Genomic DNA, 22,304 nt, shown 5'->3' with positions numbered 1-22,304 from the left:
GCTCTTGAGAACAGTGAAAAAGTTTTTTTAAAAAAATCAGTTCTTGAAATCAACAGTTTTTTTGCACACCATACTAACCAGTTCTTGTTGCATTTCTTTCTCTATTCCGTCTCCTTATACACAGTAAGTAAAGTAGCGAGTCAACCTACTTTACCTACTTGAAAAAGGAGAACGGAGTAAAATGAATCAGAGCAACAAAAGGCTGAATCTCACTAGATCAGTGGATTTCGACAGCAAGAATTACTCTGTCAAAATGCTTTTTTGTTCGTTGAAGCAACAAAGTGCTGAATCTCAATTGATCACAATAACCAAGATATCTCAGTGGATCAAAATGTTTTTTTGTTCATTGAAATGAACTGTGAATTGGAGCAATAAATAGCTGAATCTATCAATTGATCCTCGTAGCAAGGTTACTCTATCCCTTACAGTACGAGTGGATTGTCTGCAACTTACAAGAATTTTCGAATTTGTAAATTTAGATTTAACCAAACTCACAAGTCACAACATAACTTTTTGGTGTTTTTCAAAGGTATGGCTATAATTTCTATGATTGAAAATGAAAAGAAATGGTCCTTTTTTTTCTTTTCTTTTTTTGTGTTGATTTTTTGTTCACCGTTATTAGTAAACAGATAGTTGTTGAGGATGCAGACTCTACTGTTAGTTAAACATTTACTATATTTTTTTCCAGAATGTTCGTCTGTGTTGACTTACTGTACACAATATGCAACTTGAGGGCGGCGCCCATTATTATTCATTCACATTCTTCGTAACTGGTTTGAAAGTGAGTTAGTTACGTAATTTACTTTGATATTTGATAGTTTGTTAGAAGGTAAGTTATTTATCTATAAAATTAATATGATATTTGGTTTAAAATTCAAAAACTGCATAACTAATATATATATAAGATATGAGAGAATTATACATTATCCTATATATAATAGAAAGATGGAATAACTAATACGCCATACGAATAATTATCCCTGCATAATTAAGATCTCCATAAAATAATACTCTCTTCAAAATAGTTACCCCAAATTAATGTCTATTTATCAAATAAAGACTATTAAATTAAAATTTTCCTATTTGATCTCTACAAATTAATTTTTTTGAAAGCCTAAACAAGTTCATAAGTTTCAAAATATTTCTTTTTCAAAGAGTGGATAAAGAGTAAATTAGTAAAACTTTTCTTTATGATTTCTAAGCAACGTGTAAAAGAAAAAACGAACAACTAATATAAAAAGGGAATATACATAGATTCTCTCGTAACTAATGTGTAGCTACCAAATGATCCTTTGGTATTTAAAATTCATTATTCAATTAATTTAAATTTGTATCAAATAAGCATGGTAAGATAAATTAAAGTACCCTTCGCTCTCTACAATACTTCACACTGGTTTATGCTATTAGATTCTCAGTTTATTACAGAAAAAAGAACACTTCTATATGACATCGATATGATATCAATATATTGATGGAGTATCACAAAAAATATATTTTCTACTAATTTAGAGTTTAATAATTCTCTTAATTGGAGTATCATAAAAAATTAAGCTCAACCCTATATGTATCAATATACCGATGAAGTATCATAGATGATTAATTCATAGCAGTGATGCTGACGTCATGATGATGTCATGCGCGAAATAAAAAAAATAAAAATTGATTAAAATGGTAAATAGTTTGGGTCATGATTCCATTAAAAATAAATAGTTTGAGTTATCTCCAATTTAGATAAATAATTTCATAATTGAATCTATTTTGTGTAGCTCTTTCTTTACTATATGTACAACATATTGGAAAAATTACCCTTATTTAGGGAATTTTTCAATACGATCTTGACTAAAACTATGGTGTTATGTCAACTCTGCATATTAAATTATATATCCACCTCGGTCACAGAGAAATTTCGATTATCCCACCAAATTCTGTGGTAATAATACTAAATAATCAAATTATAGTCCTACCTTCTAAATAAAAAAAAAATACACCGATTTTAGGGAACATCCTCTATGTAAGCAGTTACAACAACTTATTTATTTATTATATCATTTTGAATTTAATAATAAATACATTATTGTTATTATATATTACATCATCATTAACAACAAGTATTGGTACGGTTACTGTACCTGTTTTATAATAAACTTAATATAAATCGGCATAATAAGTTATATATTTAAATATACTTTATTCGTTATTTTTTTTAAAAAGGACGTACTATTTTTTCATGTACTTAATCTTCTTATTGTACCTTTTTATTTATTTTTGACTACTAAAAAATTAAAAGAAATGAACATATGATACATGCGGAATCAAGATTTATATTAAGAATTGAAAAATAATATTCATATGTAATTCAAACCTATAACGTAAATATTTTTTGAATCTTTTTAGTCACTTTATAAGAAATGGTCTTGTAATGCTTGAATTCAGCAGTCAGGTTCTGAAATTTCGCCTTAATAGGTTTAGCCAGGACATTTACAACACAATCGTCTCACCGTGACATGTATTGGATATCGAGTGAAAAAATATATAATTTTTAATAATTTTTTTGTGTTAGATGATGTCAATGTTATGAATAAGTATGATGTATGTTATACTGCTAAATACGTTATCAACCTTCAAACCTACCCCAATGCCCCTATTTTTTTTAAAAAAGTAATACATATATGAGTTTAATTTTTATATATCAACTAATTTATTTATTTTTTAAAACATCAAGTAGTGATATTTATGGCTTTAAAACCTAACCAAATCTAATTACATATGTTACCAACCTTTGAACTAAAATATTATTTTCTTATTTGGTATAATACAAATATGAATGTAAGTTTTATATATCTTACCACTAATTAAGAGTCAGAATACTCTTTACGACTCGGATTTTTTTCTACATCACATTCAGTATTATTTTAGTGGGGTAGTGACAATTTCACATTAGACAAGTTGTCTTTGTCTTTTGAGTAGTAATTAAAAAGAAATATTTTGGAAAGACCTATGAAAGTAGTTGAAAGTTTTATGCATCATTAATGCATAAAAATGTCAACGCCTGAATAATATTTTATTTCCCTTTCAGATTTAACAACTTAATCAGATGACAAGTTAACCACAAAGGTATTTTGGTCAAATGTTTTGCTGTAAATCCAAGTTTTTGTTCTGCAGCAATTATGTGGTTTACACGTTTCCTTTGTCGGTTTTCAATAGTGACATTAGTGTTAAATACTATTAGTCTGTTTGGATTAATTTATTTTTAAGCAGCTTATAAGTTGAAAATTACTTATAAGTTAAAAAAAAAAAAATAGGTGCGGGCCAACTTCTTTTTTTGACTTATAAGCTGTTTTCAACTTTTAAGCTGCTTAAAATAAGTTCATCCAAATAAACTCAATTATTTATTGGAACTTATTTTAAGCACAAAATGACTTTAAATTGACCAGTCAAACACTCAAAAAAGGCTAAAAACAACTTATAAGCAGCTTATAAGCCAATTCAAACGGCCTCTATATAGTGTTCAACATTCGTATTCAATCGAGATAAGACTTAGATTTGTGTATATTTTATCTTCTTCAAATTCAGCTAACGAGATTATGCTAAATATGTTATTGTTATTGTTGTTATCTAGTACCAAGTATTGGAAGTTGACTAAATCCCTATTACCAGGGGCGGACCTACAAAGGGTTCATATGAATCACTTCGTTGAAAAATTACACTGTATATATATGTATATTTAATCAATTTTGAAAGTTTATAGTTATATATTAAATTTTGACTCCATTTAAACAAGTATAATGTTAGCCTAATGGTGAAGAGGGTTCAAACTTTCCCAAGGGTACTGAGTTTGAAACTGGCTAACAACACCTAAGCCTCTTTTCTTTTTTATATCTTAAATTCATTTGGTGAAAATTCTGGATCCGCCACTGCATATCACGCATTACATGACCAATTCAGAAGCAATGCATCCAATAGGATTTTCTTCATATTCATGATTCGAATTTGAGACCTCGTAGATAAATCTCAACCATTTCACCGTTGATTTTTTTCTTGGCAATTTATTGGGGACATGCTCCTTATGTTTTGTTTTAGATATTAGTGTTTGACGGAACACGAAATTTGAGGGCAGGGGGCGGTGGTGGCGGTGAGTGCGCTCATATGTTAAAAGTATACCTAAATATGTTGGTTCTTATACACTGAATTATGATGAGTGAAACTGTTATAAGGGAATGATGTAATTCTTAAAATCACTTTAAAGATAGTTTTTCAGAAAAAAAAACTATAATTTTTCAGAATTCATGCTAATGAAAAAACAATTTTCATATAGACTTATATCGATCAGTTGGGATTATATGTTGTTTTTATAATCAATTGACATTTTACTTATTTGGAATCGAGACATAGTAATACTAATACTATTATTTGTTGTTGATTAAAAATATACTCAAAATTTCTGGTCCTAAGCATATCGTAACATGTTTATGATTATAAGAAGATGTCATTAAAACAAAGAATTAAACTTAATTTTTTATTGAATATCAAAAACAATTATCATTATGTATGGATTTTGTGATGTAATAGTGTTTGTTCCAAACACAAAAGCTCCTTGAGATAGGCCCATGTTCTACTCTATTTTCAGGCCCATTTACATTAGAAAGATGAAGGCCCATTTCCTTGAGAAGCCCAAGTTGGCACTCTACAGAATGATCACTTTGAGCTGGGTGATTTACGCAAATGTCCTTTTTAGGCTATCATTTAGATTTTATTCCTATTTTTAAAATTTTTGCAAATATTACTCTTTAAAAATTACCCCCGAATAATGTTAGACTTGAATATAATTTTGATCCTATATTACTCAATCTTATAGACAAAATATCAAATTGTTCTTTAAAGCTTGTAATTTATATAATTTTAGGCATTGATCAAGTATTTTTCGGTTCGCTAAAAAAAAGGCCGAACACATAGATAGACCCTTGAATTTGGTTGGTTTTCCTCTTAGGCACCTCAACTATGCCGCCTTCCTATTGAACCCCTGAACCATATTTAATTTGTACATTTTAAACATTCATTGTTGACATTGCATGAAACGTTTTATGATGTTTGAAGAGCGTGTGAAAAGTATTTAAATAGACTGATGTGGAAACCATTCTGGGGTGTAAGGGGCTGATGTGGAATCAATTAAACGTGTTATCATGTTTGAAGAGCACGTGAAAAGGAAGACCGTTACATCCCAAAATAGATTTTACATCAGGCCCTTTAAATTTTTTTTACGCGCACTTCAAACATGATAAAACGTTTTATGCAATGTCAGCAATAAATGTTTAAAAGGTACAAATTATGTATGGTTTAAGAGTTCAATAGAAATGCAACATAGTTAAGGTGTCTGAGAGGAAAAAACAACAAAGTTTAAGAGTTTATTTATGTATTCAGCTAAAAAAAAAATCTTTAAATTGTGATATAAATGGTTCATACCATTTTATTTAATGATCATGGACAAATTGAAAGCTAGACGATGGAAATTCTAAAGATTTATGAGAAAAAGAATTAAAAAGATTTGAGAGCTCACATTTGTAGGAATCCAAGGGCCAAAACAAGTTAATTGACTATTCAGCACAAGCTCAGATAGAAATAGAAAAATTAGGAAGAGAATATTTTTTAATAAATAATTATTAATTTTAGTGATATTTTTTATTTATTATTATTTATAGCAATATTATGATATATTTGTCATTTTTTAAAGTAAATTATGCATGCAATATAAATGTATTATGAGTAATTTAAAATATGTAATACTTATTTGGTAAGAAATTGATATAATCTATTATAAGTATATTAAAGTGTGTGATAAATATATTATCAATGAATAAAACTTATATTATATGAGTTTTGTAAATTATTTTCGCTAATATACATTAAAATTGTATTATAAATATATTATAAGTGTCTAATAAAAAAATATTATTACTACATTTTCTTAACACTGTATATTTAAGTTCACTTCAATTAACCACCCCAAATGCTTTCATTGCCTATCGTTTTATTTTGTGGCTGAAAAATAAAACCGGAGAGACGAGAAGATATACCAAAAATTGCACCAAATTCTAACACTGCGCCATTCGAAAATGGCCACTGCCAATTTTTGCCGCCCCAAATTCATTCATCATCAACAACAACAGCAGCAGCAGCACCGGAGTTGCTTTCACTTCCCTACAAATCTCTACTTCAGTAACCACTTGAAAAGCAAACGCAGCAATGGAGCTCAGTCAGTACGACGGCGACAGCGGCAGCGGCGTAGTAGCTTACGTGTGCAGTGCCAAACAGCTGCTACTGACCTCGAGACCACAGCTCGCGCCGGGAAAGACCGTCTGTTGAAGGTCTCATTTTCGCATTTTTTTTTGAGTTTAATAAGTTCTATGCACTGAAGTTTAAGTATTTACATAATCAGCTCATTATGAGGTAATTGTTAGTAAATTTGTTGATAAACCGTTTATTGATTACAACAACAACATAACAAGTGAAATCTCATACGGATATGCAGACCTTAACAGAGACGGTAAAATAGAAGATAAACATTAATCGGTTATGTGATAAAATATAGTAATTAACCTTTCATTGATAGTGTAAACTTAAATATTTACAAAATTCGGTCACTCATTAGAAAATTATAGGTAATTTCTCGATAAACATTAATAGATTATCTAATAAGAATAGCAGCTAAAGTCAAACTTACTTCTAGCACCCAAGGGTGTGCCCTAGTTATCAGTAAAGTGGGTTAGTAGGCTGAGAACGATGAGGTCTCAGGTGCAAATTCCAGTAGAGACAAAAATATTAGGTGATTTCTTCTATCTTTTCTAAACTTGGTCTACACAGAGGTGATAGATATCCCGTGGAATTAGTTGAGGTGAGCACAAGCTGACCTGGACACCACGATTATAAAAAAGAAAAATAGCAACTAGCTTGATAGCACAGGTTAAAATAGTGGAAAAAAGACAGGTATAGAAAGTACTTTACACAATCAACTCACTTATTGGGTAACTATAAGTAAGTGTAGATAAATTTCTTGATACACATTGATTTATTATTTAGTAAAAAGTCTAACTAACTTGTCATCACAGGTTAATATTCATTGATAGTGTAAAAACTACAGGTATAAAAAAATGTTTACACAATCAGCTCATTTATTAGGCAATTATAGGTAAATCTCTTGACAAGCATTAATTGATTATCTGTTAAAAATGATGACTAATCTGCTATCATAGGTCAAAATTCATTGATTGTGTAAACACTAGTCTATATAACTTAAGTCCTTTTTTTCTCTGTTTTGTGATATTTCATTCGGTTAGATGAATTGGCATTTGCTATATTTGTATGTATGTAGGTACCAATATCAAATATAAGGAATTTCTCAATAATAGCACATATTGATCATGGGAAATCGACGTTGGCAGATAAGTTGCTGCAAATGACGGGAACTGTAGAGAGCCGAGACATGAAGGAACAGTTTCTAGATAATATGGATTTGGAGAGAGAAAGAGGCATCACAATCAAATTGCAGGTGCGTTGTAATTATTAATCCAGAACCCCAACAAGGAAAAAAAAATATATTTTACTTGGTGTTAATGTGAGCTTTGAGTAAGATTTCTGGTGTAGTTAATAGTTTGTTTGATTCCAACAGTATTTATGAAGATAGAGACAAGAACACATTTCGGATTTCTAATTTATGTTGTGTGATAATGTATATAGTACTACTACGAGTACCTAGAAACTGATGCTTGTTGACAGTAAAATACAAGCTTTAGTCTTTTGCTATTTACAGGATTTTAGTGTGATATAAGAATTCCTTCCTTTGATGAGCAATCTTCTCATATATGGGGGCTTCTAGGATAAGAGCAAGTTGTTATTATTAGAACCTTCCTCTTTTAAATATCGGTCAAATTATGAAATAGTGGAATGTTTTCTCTACTTTTAAGTTCTCTATTAGTGGAAGGACTGCTTGTTTTGACGAAGTTTCTGGTGTATTGCATGAAGGCAACCTTATATTCCCATTTTCCTCTTCTAGCCATATGTGTAATAGTAGGCTTAGCAGAATTCTACAAAAGGTACAAGGATTTTGGTGGGGGGCCCTAGACTTTTATGAAGGCCATTTAATGGGTAATTGTTGGAGGTTGGGAGCGGAAGGGGGGGGGGGGGATGCCTTTAAGCCACCTTCTATTCTTTGGCAACTTTCTGTAACTCTAAAGAAAAGTTCAACTTGTTTTTCTCCTTTCCCTAGCAATATAAGTGTTGTAGACTAATCTTGGAAGGAGTGAATTTTGATACAATTTATTTTTTTAAAAAAACTCTCTCTCTGTTCAGTATTTTGGACTATCATTAGGTCTTGCTACTAAGCTGTTGATGCGTGAACTATCTTGGAGAAGATCCAAAAGATACTTTTCTATAAGAACAAATGAGATATTCAAAGTCGTGAGAACTATCATGACACTGAACTTATGAATCATAAACTGGAACTCTAGGAACGAGTGATAGAGCACAAACTCGGGAACGCTACAACAGTGAAAAAGAACCAGTTTTGGATTTATCAGTGGTAGATCTTCATAAGCTATATTCTTTCCAAGAAGATTGCTGGAACTGATGGGAAATGATCTAGATGGAAGTAAATGACATAGAGAAAGCATATGATAGGGTGTCAAGGAAGATCATGTGGTGGGAACTAGAGAAGAAAGAGATTCATATCAAATATATAAATGCCATAAATAATTAGCTATGAAGGAATAGTCACAAGTGTGGGAACAATAGTAGAAGATAGATAGGAGTTTCCTGTAACCATGAACTTACACGAGGAATCTACATTAAGTGCATGCTTGTTTAGCTAGTTATGGATGAACTAACCGACATAACCAACAATATATGTGATAAAGTCCCATGGTATATGCTATTTGTGGCGATATTGTGTTAATTGACGAAAGTAGAAAGAGTGTCAACCAAAAGTTTGAATTATATGTTCTTGAGACCTTTCTTTGTCTCAGTATTGATCATTCTATTTGCAGTCTGTGTTTCTTTGCATCATTTGCCTTATATCTTGTTAACTTTTCTGTCATTTTATTCTTGCGACCCTGCTTCATTTGCATTTCTTTTGACCCGAGGGTCTATCGGAAACAACCTCTCTACCTCACAAAGGTAGTGGTAAGGTCTGCGTACATCTTACTCTCTCCAGACCACCGGATATGCTGTTGTTGTTATGCAAACAAAGGAAATTCATGTAGCTTTTTGTTGCAGGCTGCTCGAATGCGTTTCATTTATGAAAATGAGCCATATTGCCTTAATCTGATTGATACTCCAGGTCATGTAGATTTCTCATATGAGGTATGTGGCAGAAATGGTTTTGACATGAAAGTGTTGTGCTATCCTTCAATTTTACAATATACCAACCATCCTAATCTTATAAGGTATAAACTATGTATGGATATGGTTCTGGTTTCATGGTTCATATTCCAGGATAGGTGGTCTATTGAGCAAGATGTTAATTTTGTCAAAACAACAAGGAATTTGTGTTGCTCCTGTAACAATATAGCAGAAAAAATTTCCTATATATATGAAGTGATTGCATCATCATCTTTAATTGAAGACTTCATGTACCAAAGCTGAACCTAGTTATAACTTAAGCAATCTCATTTCTTATCTAATTAGAATCTAACAACATCGTTTGGTTTGTGTGGTGAATAGCTCATCAAGTATTCGAGCTGTAAGTTACTTTCACCATGACATATGCCACTTATTTGTGGTTGTTATTGTTAATTTGGCCCGTTCGAAATGATTCAACCAAAGCAAAAGAGATTGGAGAAGTTAAGCCAATTGTAATGTACAATTTTTATTGATCTTGAAGGAGGTTGGAGATCAACAATCTTACTTTAGCATTTATCTAATACTTCCGCCGTTCTAATTTATGTGGCATACTTTCCCTTTCCACTTGTCCCAAAAAGAATGTCATACTTCTTTTTAGAAATAAGTTTAATTTTTTTTTCATTTACCTTTAATGAGATGATTTATAGTCATACAAATAGAATGACTTGTTTTAGACCACAAGTTTCAAAAGTATCTTTCTTTCTTTCTTAAACTCCCTGCCTAGACAAAAACCGTCACATAAATTGGGAGCAAAAAGGAGGGATGTCTTTTTTTGTTTCCTTTGGACCAGAAAGGACGCACCTCTGGTGTACCAGTTATCGTGCCCACGGTAAAGGCTGGGTAGCCAAGTGTGGAGCGGACGGAGGGAGTATAAAATACCATGTTAGGCATGTCCATGCGTGGTTCATTGCGATCAATATATTTCTGATCTTTTCATAAAACTTCTTTTTGGAGTTGGATGGTAGGGGGATAATCAAGTGAGATCAGTTCCAAATATATGTGGGGACCCAAAAATACCCTACTCCTTAGCGATTCTTATAATTTAGCTTTGGAAATGTTGACATGACCAGCTGACCATTAAAATGTAAATAATGCATTTTCACTTAAAACTTGCTCTTTGTCCTCTAGTGACTATGCAACTTTCATCTAGCCTAGTGGAATCACCCAATATGCTATAAATTAGCAGACTAAATTCACCAAAATGCACAATGCATTTGTAGTGTGCCCTAAAGGTGATTGATTTGTGGAATTATCTCCTGTGAAGCACAAAACAGATTTTCTTTTGATGCCATATTAATTCTTTACTAATATCAGGTCTCTCGGTCTCTTGCTGCCTGTGAAGGTGCACTGCTTGTTGTTGATGCGTCCCAGGTTTAATATCACTTGCCTCCTGTATATTTTTAAATCTATTCATACCATGCATATGATGATTCTAAGTTGCAGTTCTAATTAGTTGCTATAGTTAAAGTATATGAACTGCTGTATTTCATTTTATACAATAAATGGAGTTCTTTGTAGTGACTAATTCTGAAGTTGAGTTCGTATGTTATAGGGAGTAGAGGCGCAAACCCTGGCTAATGTGTATTTAGCATTGGAAAACAATCTTGAGATCATTCCGGTAAGTTGGTGCAGTGCTAATGTGTATAATTGCTATATCTGTCTTACATTCCAAGCACATTTCTATATCAGATTTTTCAATTGTGGCAAATATCAGCTGATTTCTGGTGTTACAGGATTTATTTATGATTGATGGTTTCTAGTAATTCATGATTAATGGTTTTAAACTGGCTTAGTTTGTGTTTTCAAAACAATTGGAAGTCAACGGCATTGATTAAGTTATATATGAAAATGTGTCTGCATCACTACTTGTTTAAATTAATTGAACTTAAGTAGAGAACATATGAAGATTATTCCGTAGGACATACTGTATATTAGAATATACTGTATTCAACTGTAGGAATTTAAATACTTACCTTATTGTATGTATACTAAACAGTCTTATATAAGAAGCCCCTCTTGTATACCATCAACAACCAAATTTCTTAAGAGTTCTTTCTCTTTTCTTTGCTCTCCTTTTAATGTCATCTGAGCTTCTAACTAGTAAAGACCTATGTAGCTTTGGTTTAAGGGTTTCCAAAGGGTGTTAAGGAATGCTATACTTTCGGTGCAAGGGTCTCCCAAGAGGTTTATAGTGTCCTTGGCCATTCTATCCATTGCCTTGAGGTTTTGGGTTGGATGCACCTATTATTTCACAGCTATGACGCACTAGTTTGTTGATTTTTTAAATGTGCTCTAGATCACGCTAGGGATGCAGGAGCATTTTTCCTCTCGTCATTTCTTATCCGTCATGAAGCCCCAGTTCTTTTGTCATCGTTATCTTTGAATCATGTTGTTTCGTTATTTATTTATTTATTTATTTACAAGAATGATGATTATTTTCCTCAGGTTTTGAACAAGATTGATCTTCCAGGGGCTGATCCAAGTCGTGTTTGTCAAGAGATAGAAGAGGTTGGTTTGTTGATATAAATACAGTTCGGAACTTCGTGTCTGTTACTATAGTTATAGATACTATTTGTGGTACCATTATAATTGTCTGCACCACTAAATCAAATATGCTATGGCTAAGATTCCTGCTACCCCTCTGGTTGTCATTCTCATTATTATTAATGCTGTTTTGACTAGTATTACTTGTTCTATATTTTTTGGCAAATTTTCTCTAAGGTTAGATGACCACTATAACACCTTTATTGATAATTCATGTTTTTCCATGCTCTGCTGTCAATGGTTTGCCCTATAACTGTCAGGATATGATTGAAGGAAAAAGATACTTGACGCTTCTGTAACTTCACAATTAACCATAGAATCAACTCATCTTGTTGTATAGATTGTTGGCCTGGATTGTAGCAATGCAATATACACCTCAGCAAAGGTACTTCCTTTGATAACACTCATTTTCCATTCTTTCTGTTCAAAGAATACATGGCAGATTCTACGTTTGACCAAAGAGAAGAAAATGTGAACTAGTGGTTGAATAACCAGCCCTACTACAACTTGCAGAATTTGATATGTGTTTTCTCCTCATTAGGAAGGAATAGGTATTACTGAAATTCTAAACGCGATTGTTCAGAGGATTCCACCTCCACGTGATACTGCCGGAAGGCCTTTGAGGGCTCTTATATTTGACAGGTATATCTGATCGATAGCCCTTTGAATATATTAGCATTATTTTACTACTATTTTCAGATATTTGAAAGCTTATGCATGGAGATACTCATTAGATTTTGAATCTTGCAGTTGCAATACCCAATGTTAAGTACTGGATATTAATCTCAATATTACTGATGTTATCTACTATTTACTTTGGAAGATGTTACTTACCCATATTTGCAAGTGAAATACTAACGTTGTGAAATATTTTAAAAGTTGCTAGCATGTATTGATGAAAAACTTGGAATAACACATCATAAATAACTGAATTTGTTTCCCTTTGCAGTTACTATGATCCATATCGGGGCGTTATTGTTTATTTTCGAGTCATTGATGGGACTATTAAGAAAGGTGATAGAGTGCTTTTTATGGCCAGTGGAAAGGTATGGTTTCTTAATTGTATACTTTACCTTTTCTTTTGTACCAGGTGGTCATTTGGATAATCATCACCTAACATTCTGTGATATAGTTGCTGATTCTATGTGCTCTACTGTTGAGAATAATAGTCTGACTTATTGTTCGAAAAGAAAGACCTTATTTGCTACCCAAGGAGAATGTAAGGCAAGAACAGTTTGTGGGCAGTCAACAACTAAAGCTTATGTGTGTGAAAAAGTAATCTTTTAGAGTTCATAAGCTTTTTTTTCCATACAATTAGGGGCTCAATGCTATAACTCCTAATGTGTTTTAAAAGAAATTTTTTACTAGAAATAGTACGCTTTCATCCCATAGAATTAGTAGTTCATTCTATAACCTTCAAATCTTCAATAAAACCCGTTGGATCTGATAAAGTAATATCATTGACCTCTTGATGTCTTAAAGAATTAGGCATACTCTCAGATACAACTTCAGTGATGAAAAGCTATTCCTCTGTTAATCTTCTTTTTTTCTTTTACTTTTCTGATTAGGATCTCTGTGTTAAATTTTGAAGGCATCTTGCTCTGGAGTGCTCTATCAATCTCTACTTAGACCCTCTTTTCTTATCTACAGTTTTTTTTTATTCTTTACCAATGATCTTCTCAATTTTCTGAACTCTTCTGTTTTCTCCTATTTGGTTGATGGATAGATCACAATATCTGTTAGCTTATTCTCAACTACAACAATTGCAGGATTATTATGCTGATGAATTAGGAGTTTTATCTCCCAACCAGTTGCAAGTTGATCAATTGTACGCTGGAGAGGTAAAATATTTTATCTGACTAATTTAATTCTACTACCTCTGTTCTCATTTATCAGAAAAAAATCTACCTCTTGTCTAAAGCATAATAAGCAATTATGTACCACTTCTACATTTAGGAGTCGTTTGGTAGAGTGTATTAGAAGAAATAGTTCATGTATTATGTATGGTATTATTTAGTACTATGTTTTGTAGGAATTTTGGGCCTATGTATAACTAATACAGTTATACACCCTATATGGTATTATAGGGTGTATAACTAATACCTTCTATTTGGTGGTATTAGTAACACATAAGATTTTAATACCATGGGAGTAATAGATGTAAAGACAAAAATACCCCTCAAATCCTTTAATCATTTATTTTCTTGATTTTATGTTTTATATTTGTACTAGTAACTATATTTAAAAAAATTAGCTTACAAATTTTATTATTTAGAGAGAGTAGTTTGTTACTAATCAATACGATATTTGAAATGTGAGTTGTTTAACATTTACTAATTGAAAAAGCAAATATATGATCACATGACGTTTGTGATCTTAATTGAATGTATTATTTGTTGATATATATGTGGTTTTCTGATTATTTGTATTTTGAGCAATTTATAAAATTGCATGCATATTAAAACTACATCTTGCAATTTTTATGTGTAAACATAGATAGCTTATTAGATTTTACTATTGTTTACCGTCTTTTTGGTTTTAAAAGTAGATGGTCTATCCTTTTTAAAATGAAAATTGACGTTTTGTGAGTGATCAATTTATTAAGATGACAATTATTTACCCTCAAATAATTCAAGTGAGAAAATAGCAAACATGGCGACAAAATTGTTCTTCTCCTATAGCTAGTTAGAAGGCCACAAAAAATAATATTGTCCGGCATTTATCTACCTTGACCCAATTACATGAAATAGAAAATTCCATAATAATTCAAGGTATAATTGAAAAGAAGTTTTTGGAAAGTTTTAAACCAAACACAAGGTTAGGTGGGAAAAAATGAACCAAACACTTGATAAAAAATAATCCTTGTCCTTGCGTTACTAATCCCTGTGTTGTTAATCTTTGTACCAAACGCCCCCTTAGAGTTCCCAGGTTGCTACAGACTTGAAAACCAAGATAGATAGATTTGATTCTACAGTTAATTATTGAGAAATCATGCCCAACAGTGACAAAAATCACTAGGTAATTTCTTCCGTTCTATTAAGCCTTGATGGCCAAAGTCACTCGGCACCTTTGCTGGTGTGGTCAGGTGTTCGGTGGAATAATCGAGGTGCTCACATGGTGGCCCAGACACCGCCATTGTAAAAAATTATCGAGAAATCATCTCATCAAAGTATTGCAGACATTGAAAAATGAAAAAGAAACTAATAATTGTTTTGACAAACAATAACAAATGATGATGGGGTACCTTCAAATCTTCCTTTTAAATAGGTCAATTTTCTTTAAATTATGGGATTGTAAGATTTTCAGTTAATAATTTCAGGTGGGCTTTCTTTCAGCTTCCATAAGATCTGTAGCTGATGCTAGGGTGGGTGACACTATAACACATTTCCATAGAAAAGCAGAACAATCACTACCGGGATACAAGGAGGCTACTCCAATGGTTTTTTGTGGCTTGTTCCCTGTTGATGCTGACCAGTATATTTCTATTTATATACTTTATTATATATATATGAATTCAAATATATTTGCCCCTATAAATGGTTGTCAACATTCCTGCAGGTTTAGTGAGCTTCGCGATGCGTTGGAGAAATTGCAACTTAATGATGCTGCATTAAAGGTAAATTTTTTTTTGACTTGCAATATAAATTCTGACAGTTTCTGTTGTGTTCCTGAACTTTCTCACAGCAATGCTTTTGAAAACTTGTCAAGTGTTATTTTTGTAGTCAGTGTTCATAATCTTGTGCATCATGTGTCGTTTGTTCTACTCTGGCTTTTATGATATACTGCTTATGTTTCAATTCATGTTGGATATGTTGGTTTTGTTCAGATTTATGCATTCACAGCATTCAACTTCATTATGATCCTTTGCCCAATATTATTTAATAAATTTTGCAGATTTATGCATATTCTTGTGTACTAACCATTTTATCTTCCTTTTTTAGTTATAACAATATGATAGAAAATAACGAGAGATGTGGCAATTGTTATTGATATTTTCCATCAACTTGGAAGTTGCAAATTTATGTAAGATTTTTCTCTCATAATTCCAAATTTGCAGTTTGAGCCAGAGACTTCAAGTGCTATGGGTTTTGGATTTCGATGTGGGTTTTTGGGTCTTCTTCACATGGAAATTGTTCAGGTCAGAATAAATGTTTGTGTTAACTTCGCTGCTAGTAACTTGGTTATGTTTTACGTTGATGGCTCTGCTTCTCATGTGCTCTGATAAACTTTTGTTTCACCAGGAAAGGCTCGAGCGCGAGTACAATTTGTCTCTAATAACTACAGCCCCAAGTGTCGTTTACCGAGTCAATTGCATAGATGGTGATACTGTAACATCTCTTTCCCTGTACTCAAACTTTTTATTCTGTGTTGTGGCTCTTTGTTCCAATGAATTGTTAGAGCTTAGCTCAGAAAGTTGACTTGTTTAAGAGTATTATAAATGGGTTCATCTTTTAAGTTTTTCATCCTTTCAAGCAGTCTATGTTCATTTTCCAATATTGCTACGTTGTATTGGAGCCTGTCTTTTGCTGTTATGTTTTTAAATGCATGCATCTGATCTTATCCAGGTTGAGTGTTCAAATCCATCTTTGCTTCCCGAACCTGGAAAAAGACAGTCAATTGAAGAGCCATTTGTTAAGGTTGCTCTCTGAATTCCTGACTCTTGTCAAATTTGTCTTTTGTATGCGGAATCACTTCTAACTAGTTGGGCATCTGCTTGTGATTTTTCTCCACGCAGATTGAGCTGCTCACACCAAAAGAATATATTGGTGCTCTTATGGAACTTGCTCAAGATCGACGAGGAATATTCAAAGAGATGAAATATATTACCGAGAATAGAGCATCAATCATATATGAATTGCCTCTTGCTGAGGTACTATTTTGTAACTAGTTAACCAGTGCCCTGATCCAGCACCTTTGTGTATTGTAAAAAGGGGAGGGTACAAAGCATACATGTCCAAAGGATGTAAAATTTGGGTGGCTGTCGTTTTGCTCACTAGTTGTTTTGGTACTTAACAATTTATGCTGTGTATTCATTTTTTAAGGATTCCATGTTGAATTTTGTTTCCTTTTTAATATCTTTTGTTTTTTATCAAGCAATAACGTCATTTTTCTTGTGCTTTTATGTGAGAATGTGTTTGAATGTTGAGCTGGGTCTTTCTTTGTCCTGTCTGATGTGTCAATTTTCTTCATCAGATGGTTGGAGATTTCTTTGATCAGCTAAAGTCAAGAAGCAAAGGTTATGCAAGCATGGAATACTCCTTCATTGGGTAAGTCAACATAATATGCAATGTCAAGTCTATCTGTAATGATTTTGATCTCCTAATAATCTGGAACTTACACACGCTTTTAAATATTAACTCCATGTCTTGTTTTCACTTTTAAAATCTTAGTAAACAGAGTGAAATCATGCTTCTAGCACGATTGAATTAATGTGGGTAATGAACAAACAGTTGATTTGTTAATTTTTTCCAAGGTAAGGGAGACAAATTTGTATTCATGTTTTCTTTTGCACCTACCTATCCACTTCCTCTTATATCTTCTGGGTCAAGCTCGTTGCACCGGGCTTGCCTAGTGCAAGTTACCTCTCCTGTGTGGTTTGCGAGCTATTGCATAGGAGCGGGGTTTTTACCCTGTGCGCACTAAACGAAGTCACTTTCCTTCCTTCCACTCCCCAAAGGATAGCGGTTGCGGGTTCTCCTTGTCATCAAAAAAATAAAATAAAGGAGAATATTATGAAATCTCTTTCCACATAAAATCAGCCTATGGGAACTTGAACTTCTTTTGCTTGTGCGTAAAAGAAATTGTTAACTTAAACCAAATGATCTTGCTGCAGAAAGAAGATCCTTATTGTTATTCCATAGAAAAATTGTAAAAAGTTAATTGGTAGTTAGATATTCTAGTTGAAAGTTTCCACTGGTCATGAAATTATAGGTCAGCAGCAACACATGCAAAGTAGTTATATTTACTTTTTTTTTTTTTTTCGTATCACTACTTTGACTTCATCATTCTAAATCTTACAATTATACAGTGGGTCAAAGACCTTTTGACACTCTGTGTCTTCACATTAAACTTATGAACTCTTTTTACTTGTGACCTTCATGGTATGTCTATCTGAAGAGAGCTCACACTATTTCTGCTGCGTGTGTCAAAGGCACACATTTAGCTTGATGTTCTGAATCAGGTGTACGGTTGGTATTTTTGTTCGTGAGTGCTCACTAGTAGATTAAACATTTAGCTTGATCCACTGCTAAATTAATGGAATTTCTTGATGCATAAAAAGATCTTTGCATCGGTCCTCAAAGATTATTGCTGTTTTAGTTCATGACCTGCAGATAACTTGCTTATGAGATATCCACTCTGTTGTGCCTGCCAGGTATACAGAAAGTGATTTGATAAAGCTTGATATTCTCATTAATGGTGATCGTGTCGAACCCTTGGCAACAATCGTACATAAAGACAAGGTAAGGAAGGACCTAGTAACATGTGTTTGTGCTTAAAACGGAAAGCAAATTCATGTAAAAGAAATGAAACTACTGCATAACAGAATATAACTTTTGTCTTCCGCGTAAGCATTAACTAGGTACCTGAAAATAGACTGGCAGGCAATTGTTTATTGCTTTTTCTGTTCTTAGTTATTGATGGAATCCACGTCATTTCCTCCTATAATCTTTTTGATTGTTTATTAAAATCTTCAACCTTTGTGCAAAAGTAAAACCGATTATTCATTGAGTCTACAGTTTGCAGGTATCTTGACTTCTGCTTCATTTACCAATCTGAAATTATACCATCTTATTTGAGACAAATTATTGCCTTGGCACAGGTATGATGTAACATTTGCCTCTTTTTTTTTCAGGCATATTCTGTGGGAAGGGCTTTAACCCAAAAGCTAAAAGAATTAATACCCAGACAAATGTTTAAAGTACCAATTCAGGTAGTACATCTCTTTCTTTAGTTGGTCAGCTTATTTCTTTCTGTGATAATGGATTTCTTTTAAGAGTTCTCATATTTCACATTGTTTTTTTCATTCCAAGAGGAAAATATTTTCTCATTTATTCTTGGTGGTTTCTCATTCAAATGATATATATTGTTAGTATATCATTGCTATGCTTTTCGTGCTTTGATTCTTCTTAAGGAAAAAGTCTTAGCTACTTTGTTAGGTTCCTACTACTATTGAATGTGAATTCAGTTAGTTCTTGGTTTCATGTTGCTCTTTCCTGGTTGTTTGTTGAAAATATTTAAGTGAATTCTAAGAGTAGTGTGTCATCAATTAGTATGAGTCTCGCTCTAGAGTAGTGTGTCATTGTCATTGTTTGGTATATATTTCACATCAATCTGATTTCATGGGCTTCTTCGTTCTTTTCAGTGAAGGATTTTGCATATGCTACAAACTCGATTTTCTTTTCTTTTTTTTTTCTTTTCTGTTTTGAGCATTACGCAGAATTATCCTATGCCTGGAAAGAGTGCTTTATTGATGGTAGAATATACTATACATTTGATATAGTTATCTATCTTTTGAGAGATTTAAATTTCAATTGATGCAATCTTTCATCTTGCGGTCCCACTAGCAAGTCAATTTCTTCCTCTCCGCTGCGTGTTTTATTCCGTCATTTAGAGAGAAGTCAATTTGTCTTTTGACATGAGTGCTGCATTGTTTTTTCAGACTTATATATTGATCTATGTGTTACAAAGGATATATGCTTGTTTGAATGTGTACTTTCAGAAAGCATAAGATTAATTCAAGGAGACTTTTGTATGAGCAGCAGACATTTTAAAAAGAGACGTCTTGTGCTATTAATAAATCAAAACATATTTTCCATGACCTAAAAATATGCACGTTATAGAGCAAAGTTATCAATAATTTTAAACAACATGCTATTATGTGTTTAAGTATCTAGTCAACATGGATGCAAGGTGAAGCAATGTTGTAGTGAATGCTATTCTCTGTCATAGCATATTAGTTTTATTGAATGCTTAATTTGTCATGACAGGCGACCATTGGCTCAAAAGTTATTGCCAGCGAGGCTATATCTGCCATCAGGAAGGATGTTCTCGCCAAGTGCTATGGTAAGATTACAAGATGATATTAACAGTATGATATGAATATTGAAATCTCTTGTAAGAGTTTTCATTCTGCTGCTGACGAGGATCCAGAGTTTATGATGTTTATATTGACATGTGTATGATCTCTTTATTTGTTTTACATTCCATCTTTGTTCATGTAGGTGGAGACATATCGAGAAAAAAGAAACTGCTCAAGAAACAGGTACCTTGCATCCTTGTTCCCTGAAAGAAATGCCTTATGGGATATCCTTGTTAATTACAATTACTCGTAATGGATGGTTAGACTGTATTTCTTAAATTATTTGCTTGTGCTGTTATTAGTTTCATGCTTAGCTGTGTAAAGAAAATCAAACTATGTACAACATGATGTTCTTCACATTTTGTGAGTTGCGCTATACTTTTAGGCTTGTTATACTACCCAGAACTAGAAATCATGTGGCATCTTTTGGAGTTAGTTTTATACCCAAGGAGTAACATTTGTAGAGAATGTGGCCTTAAATTACAGATGTTGAAGGATTGAGAGCCTATCCAACTGTTGCTCTTAGATTTTTCTATGCGTTTGACGATTCAATTTTAAGTGATTTCCGCTTCAGACCATAGTATCTGGCAATTCCCTTTCTGTTTCTGGATATTCAGATCAATCCTAGGGCATATTCCGGCATCTATAAAGTTGGCTAGGTCCTACTCTTTTTTTCCCTTCATTTCGTGCTTCTTTCCTTTAAGGTTCTCCCTTCTGCCTTCTGGTTCTACGCCATCTTTTAGCTTGTGTTTCTATTCTTATTTTTCTTCTTTAGCAAATCTTGAAAAAGCAGTATAGTCTGAATCCAGTACCTAGCCTGGTCATGTTTCCGGTTACTATTGGGCCTTCAGTTCTGATCTAATCCATTAGTTACTTGAGAATCTTTAATTTGGAGGAAAGCGTTGATTTTCGAGGTGCAAGAGTAATTATCAACACATTACATTGATCACTCTTCCCTTATCTGTTACTCCCACCGTTTTAATCTAAGTATTGTTCTTCCCCCTTTTTGTCGGTTTAAAAAAGAATATCTCTTTCTATGCTTGGTAGCTCTCTAATTCCTACATTCTCTATAGCATGTTTAAAGATTAGATCACAAGATTCAAAAGAACATTTTGGCTCATTACACACATATTTAGTTTAAAATCACAAGATTCAGTAGTCCCCATTCTTTTCTTAAACTTCGTATCTAGTTAAACTAAGACACTCAAATTGAAAAGGAGGAAGTAATATGAGACGGTAATCCGAGCTTATTGTTCAATATTTTCCTTGTGAAATTGTCGCAAGTAAACTATGCTTATGTACTCGTATCGCTTATGGTGATTTTGTTTACTTCTTGGTGGTATTGCTTCATTTTTGTATTCCTTTTTTCAAACTGCTTTGAAATGTTCTTTTAAGTTGTGGGTCTATCGAAACAATCTCTATCTCTCTCGAGGCAGGGGTAAGGTATAAGCGCACTCTACTCTCTCCAGACCCCACTTATGAGATTATACTGAGTATGTTGTTATAAGGAAACTGCCGCACGATTATGCATAATGATTTGTTTCCTGCATCTTTTCATCAGGCTGAAGGAAAGAAAAGAATGAAAGCTATTGGTAAAGTTGATGTACCACAGGAAGCATTCATGGCTGTATTAAAACTTGAAAAAGAGGTCTTATAATTCCTTTTTTATTGAAAAAGATGTTCTCATTGTAGTGACTTTGTATATAAAGGAACAATTTATTTTGTTAATTACAGTTGATTTTAATATAAAGACAGTCTGATCACAAGCAATTCATATGGAGTAGCTATATGGAAGCATATTATAAATATTTCTTATTTTCACATAAACATCTGATATTGCAGTTCCTACCGCAGGGTGTGTGTGTGCGCGCGGGGGGTGGGGGTGGGGTGTATCGGCACCTGTTAACTTTGGATTTTTTTTGAAATAGGAGATTGTGTTGATACGAAATTGAATATTGTACATTGAATAAGACCAATATGTATTAATTTTTTTTTTTTTTTGGGGGGAGGGGGATTGCACTCTAATATTTGTCGTTTGGTAGGGTATATAAGAATAGTGTTGAGTATGATGTATCAATAATATTGATATTAATAATGCTGATATTATTTATATGGAGTCTTTTTGAACGCCTCCCCCTGTAATGAATGAAATAGGAGTTTGTGTTGATAAGAGGTTGACTATTGTAAATTGATTTAAGACCAATATGTATCATTTTTGAAAAAAATAAAATTGCACTTTAATATTTGTCGTTTGATAGAGTGTATAAGAATAGTGTTGAATATATAATAT

At 32.8% G+C, this 22,304-nt stretch overlaps 1 protein-coding gene across 1 annotated transcript; it reads left to right on the top strand.

The window, feature by feature from the left end:
• Nucleotides 1-5,997: 5,997 nt before the first annotated feature.
• On the top strand, nucleotides 5,998-21,840 carry LOC129870133 (translation factor GUF1 homolog, chloroplastic). Its single transcript, XM_055944747.1, has 22 exons — nucleotides 5,998-6,362; nucleotides 7,367-7,543; nucleotides 9,265-9,351; nucleotides 10,705-10,761; nucleotides 10,943-11,008; nucleotides 11,836-11,898; nucleotides 12,275-12,319; nucleotides 12,476-12,576; nucleotides 12,884-12,980; nucleotides 13,704-13,775; nucleotides 15,254-15,408; nucleotides 15,493-15,550; nucleotides 15,992-16,072; nucleotides 16,176-16,262; nucleotides 16,500-16,571; nucleotides 16,670-16,804; nucleotides 17,128-17,201; nucleotides 18,308-18,395; nucleotides 18,788-18,865; nucleotides 19,923-19,998; nucleotides 20,157-20,197; nucleotides 21,576-21,840. Exons 1-22 carry the CDS (start codon nucleotides 6,111-6,113, stop codon nucleotides 21,669-21,671), a joined length of 2,058 nt encoding a protein of 685 aa, XP_055800722.1. The 5' UTR covers nucleotides 5,998-6,110; the 3' UTR covers nucleotides 21,672-21,840.
• The last annotated feature ends 464 nt before the right edge of the window (nucleotides 21,841-22,304 follow it).

The sequence above is a fragment of the Solanum dulcamara genome, chromosome 10 (genome assembly GCF_947179165.1).
Source record: "Solanum dulcamara chromosome 10, daSolDulc1.2, whole genome shotgun sequence".
In the NCBI taxonomy this organism is placed as follows: domain Eukaryota; kingdom Viridiplantae; phylum Streptophyta; class Magnoliopsida; order Solanales; family Solanaceae; genus Solanum; species Solanum dulcamara.
The sequence above is the reverse complement of the archived record's forward strand: the minus strand, read 5'-3'. Positions and strand labels throughout refer to the sequence as shown.

Coding starts and splice junctions, on each gene's coding strand:
- LOC129870133 (XM_055944747.1), top strand. CDS start 6,111: ATGGCCACTGCCAATTTTTGCCGCCCCAAATTCATTCATCATCAACAA. Junction 10,762..10,942: donor TTGTTGTTGATGCGTCCCAG/GTTTAATATCAC, acceptor CGTATGTTATAG/GGAGTAGAGGCGCAAACCCT. Junction 16,073..16,175: donor TTCACATGGAAATTGTTCAG/GTCAGAATAAAT, acceptor TTGTTTCACCAG/GAAAGGCTCGAGCGCGAGTA.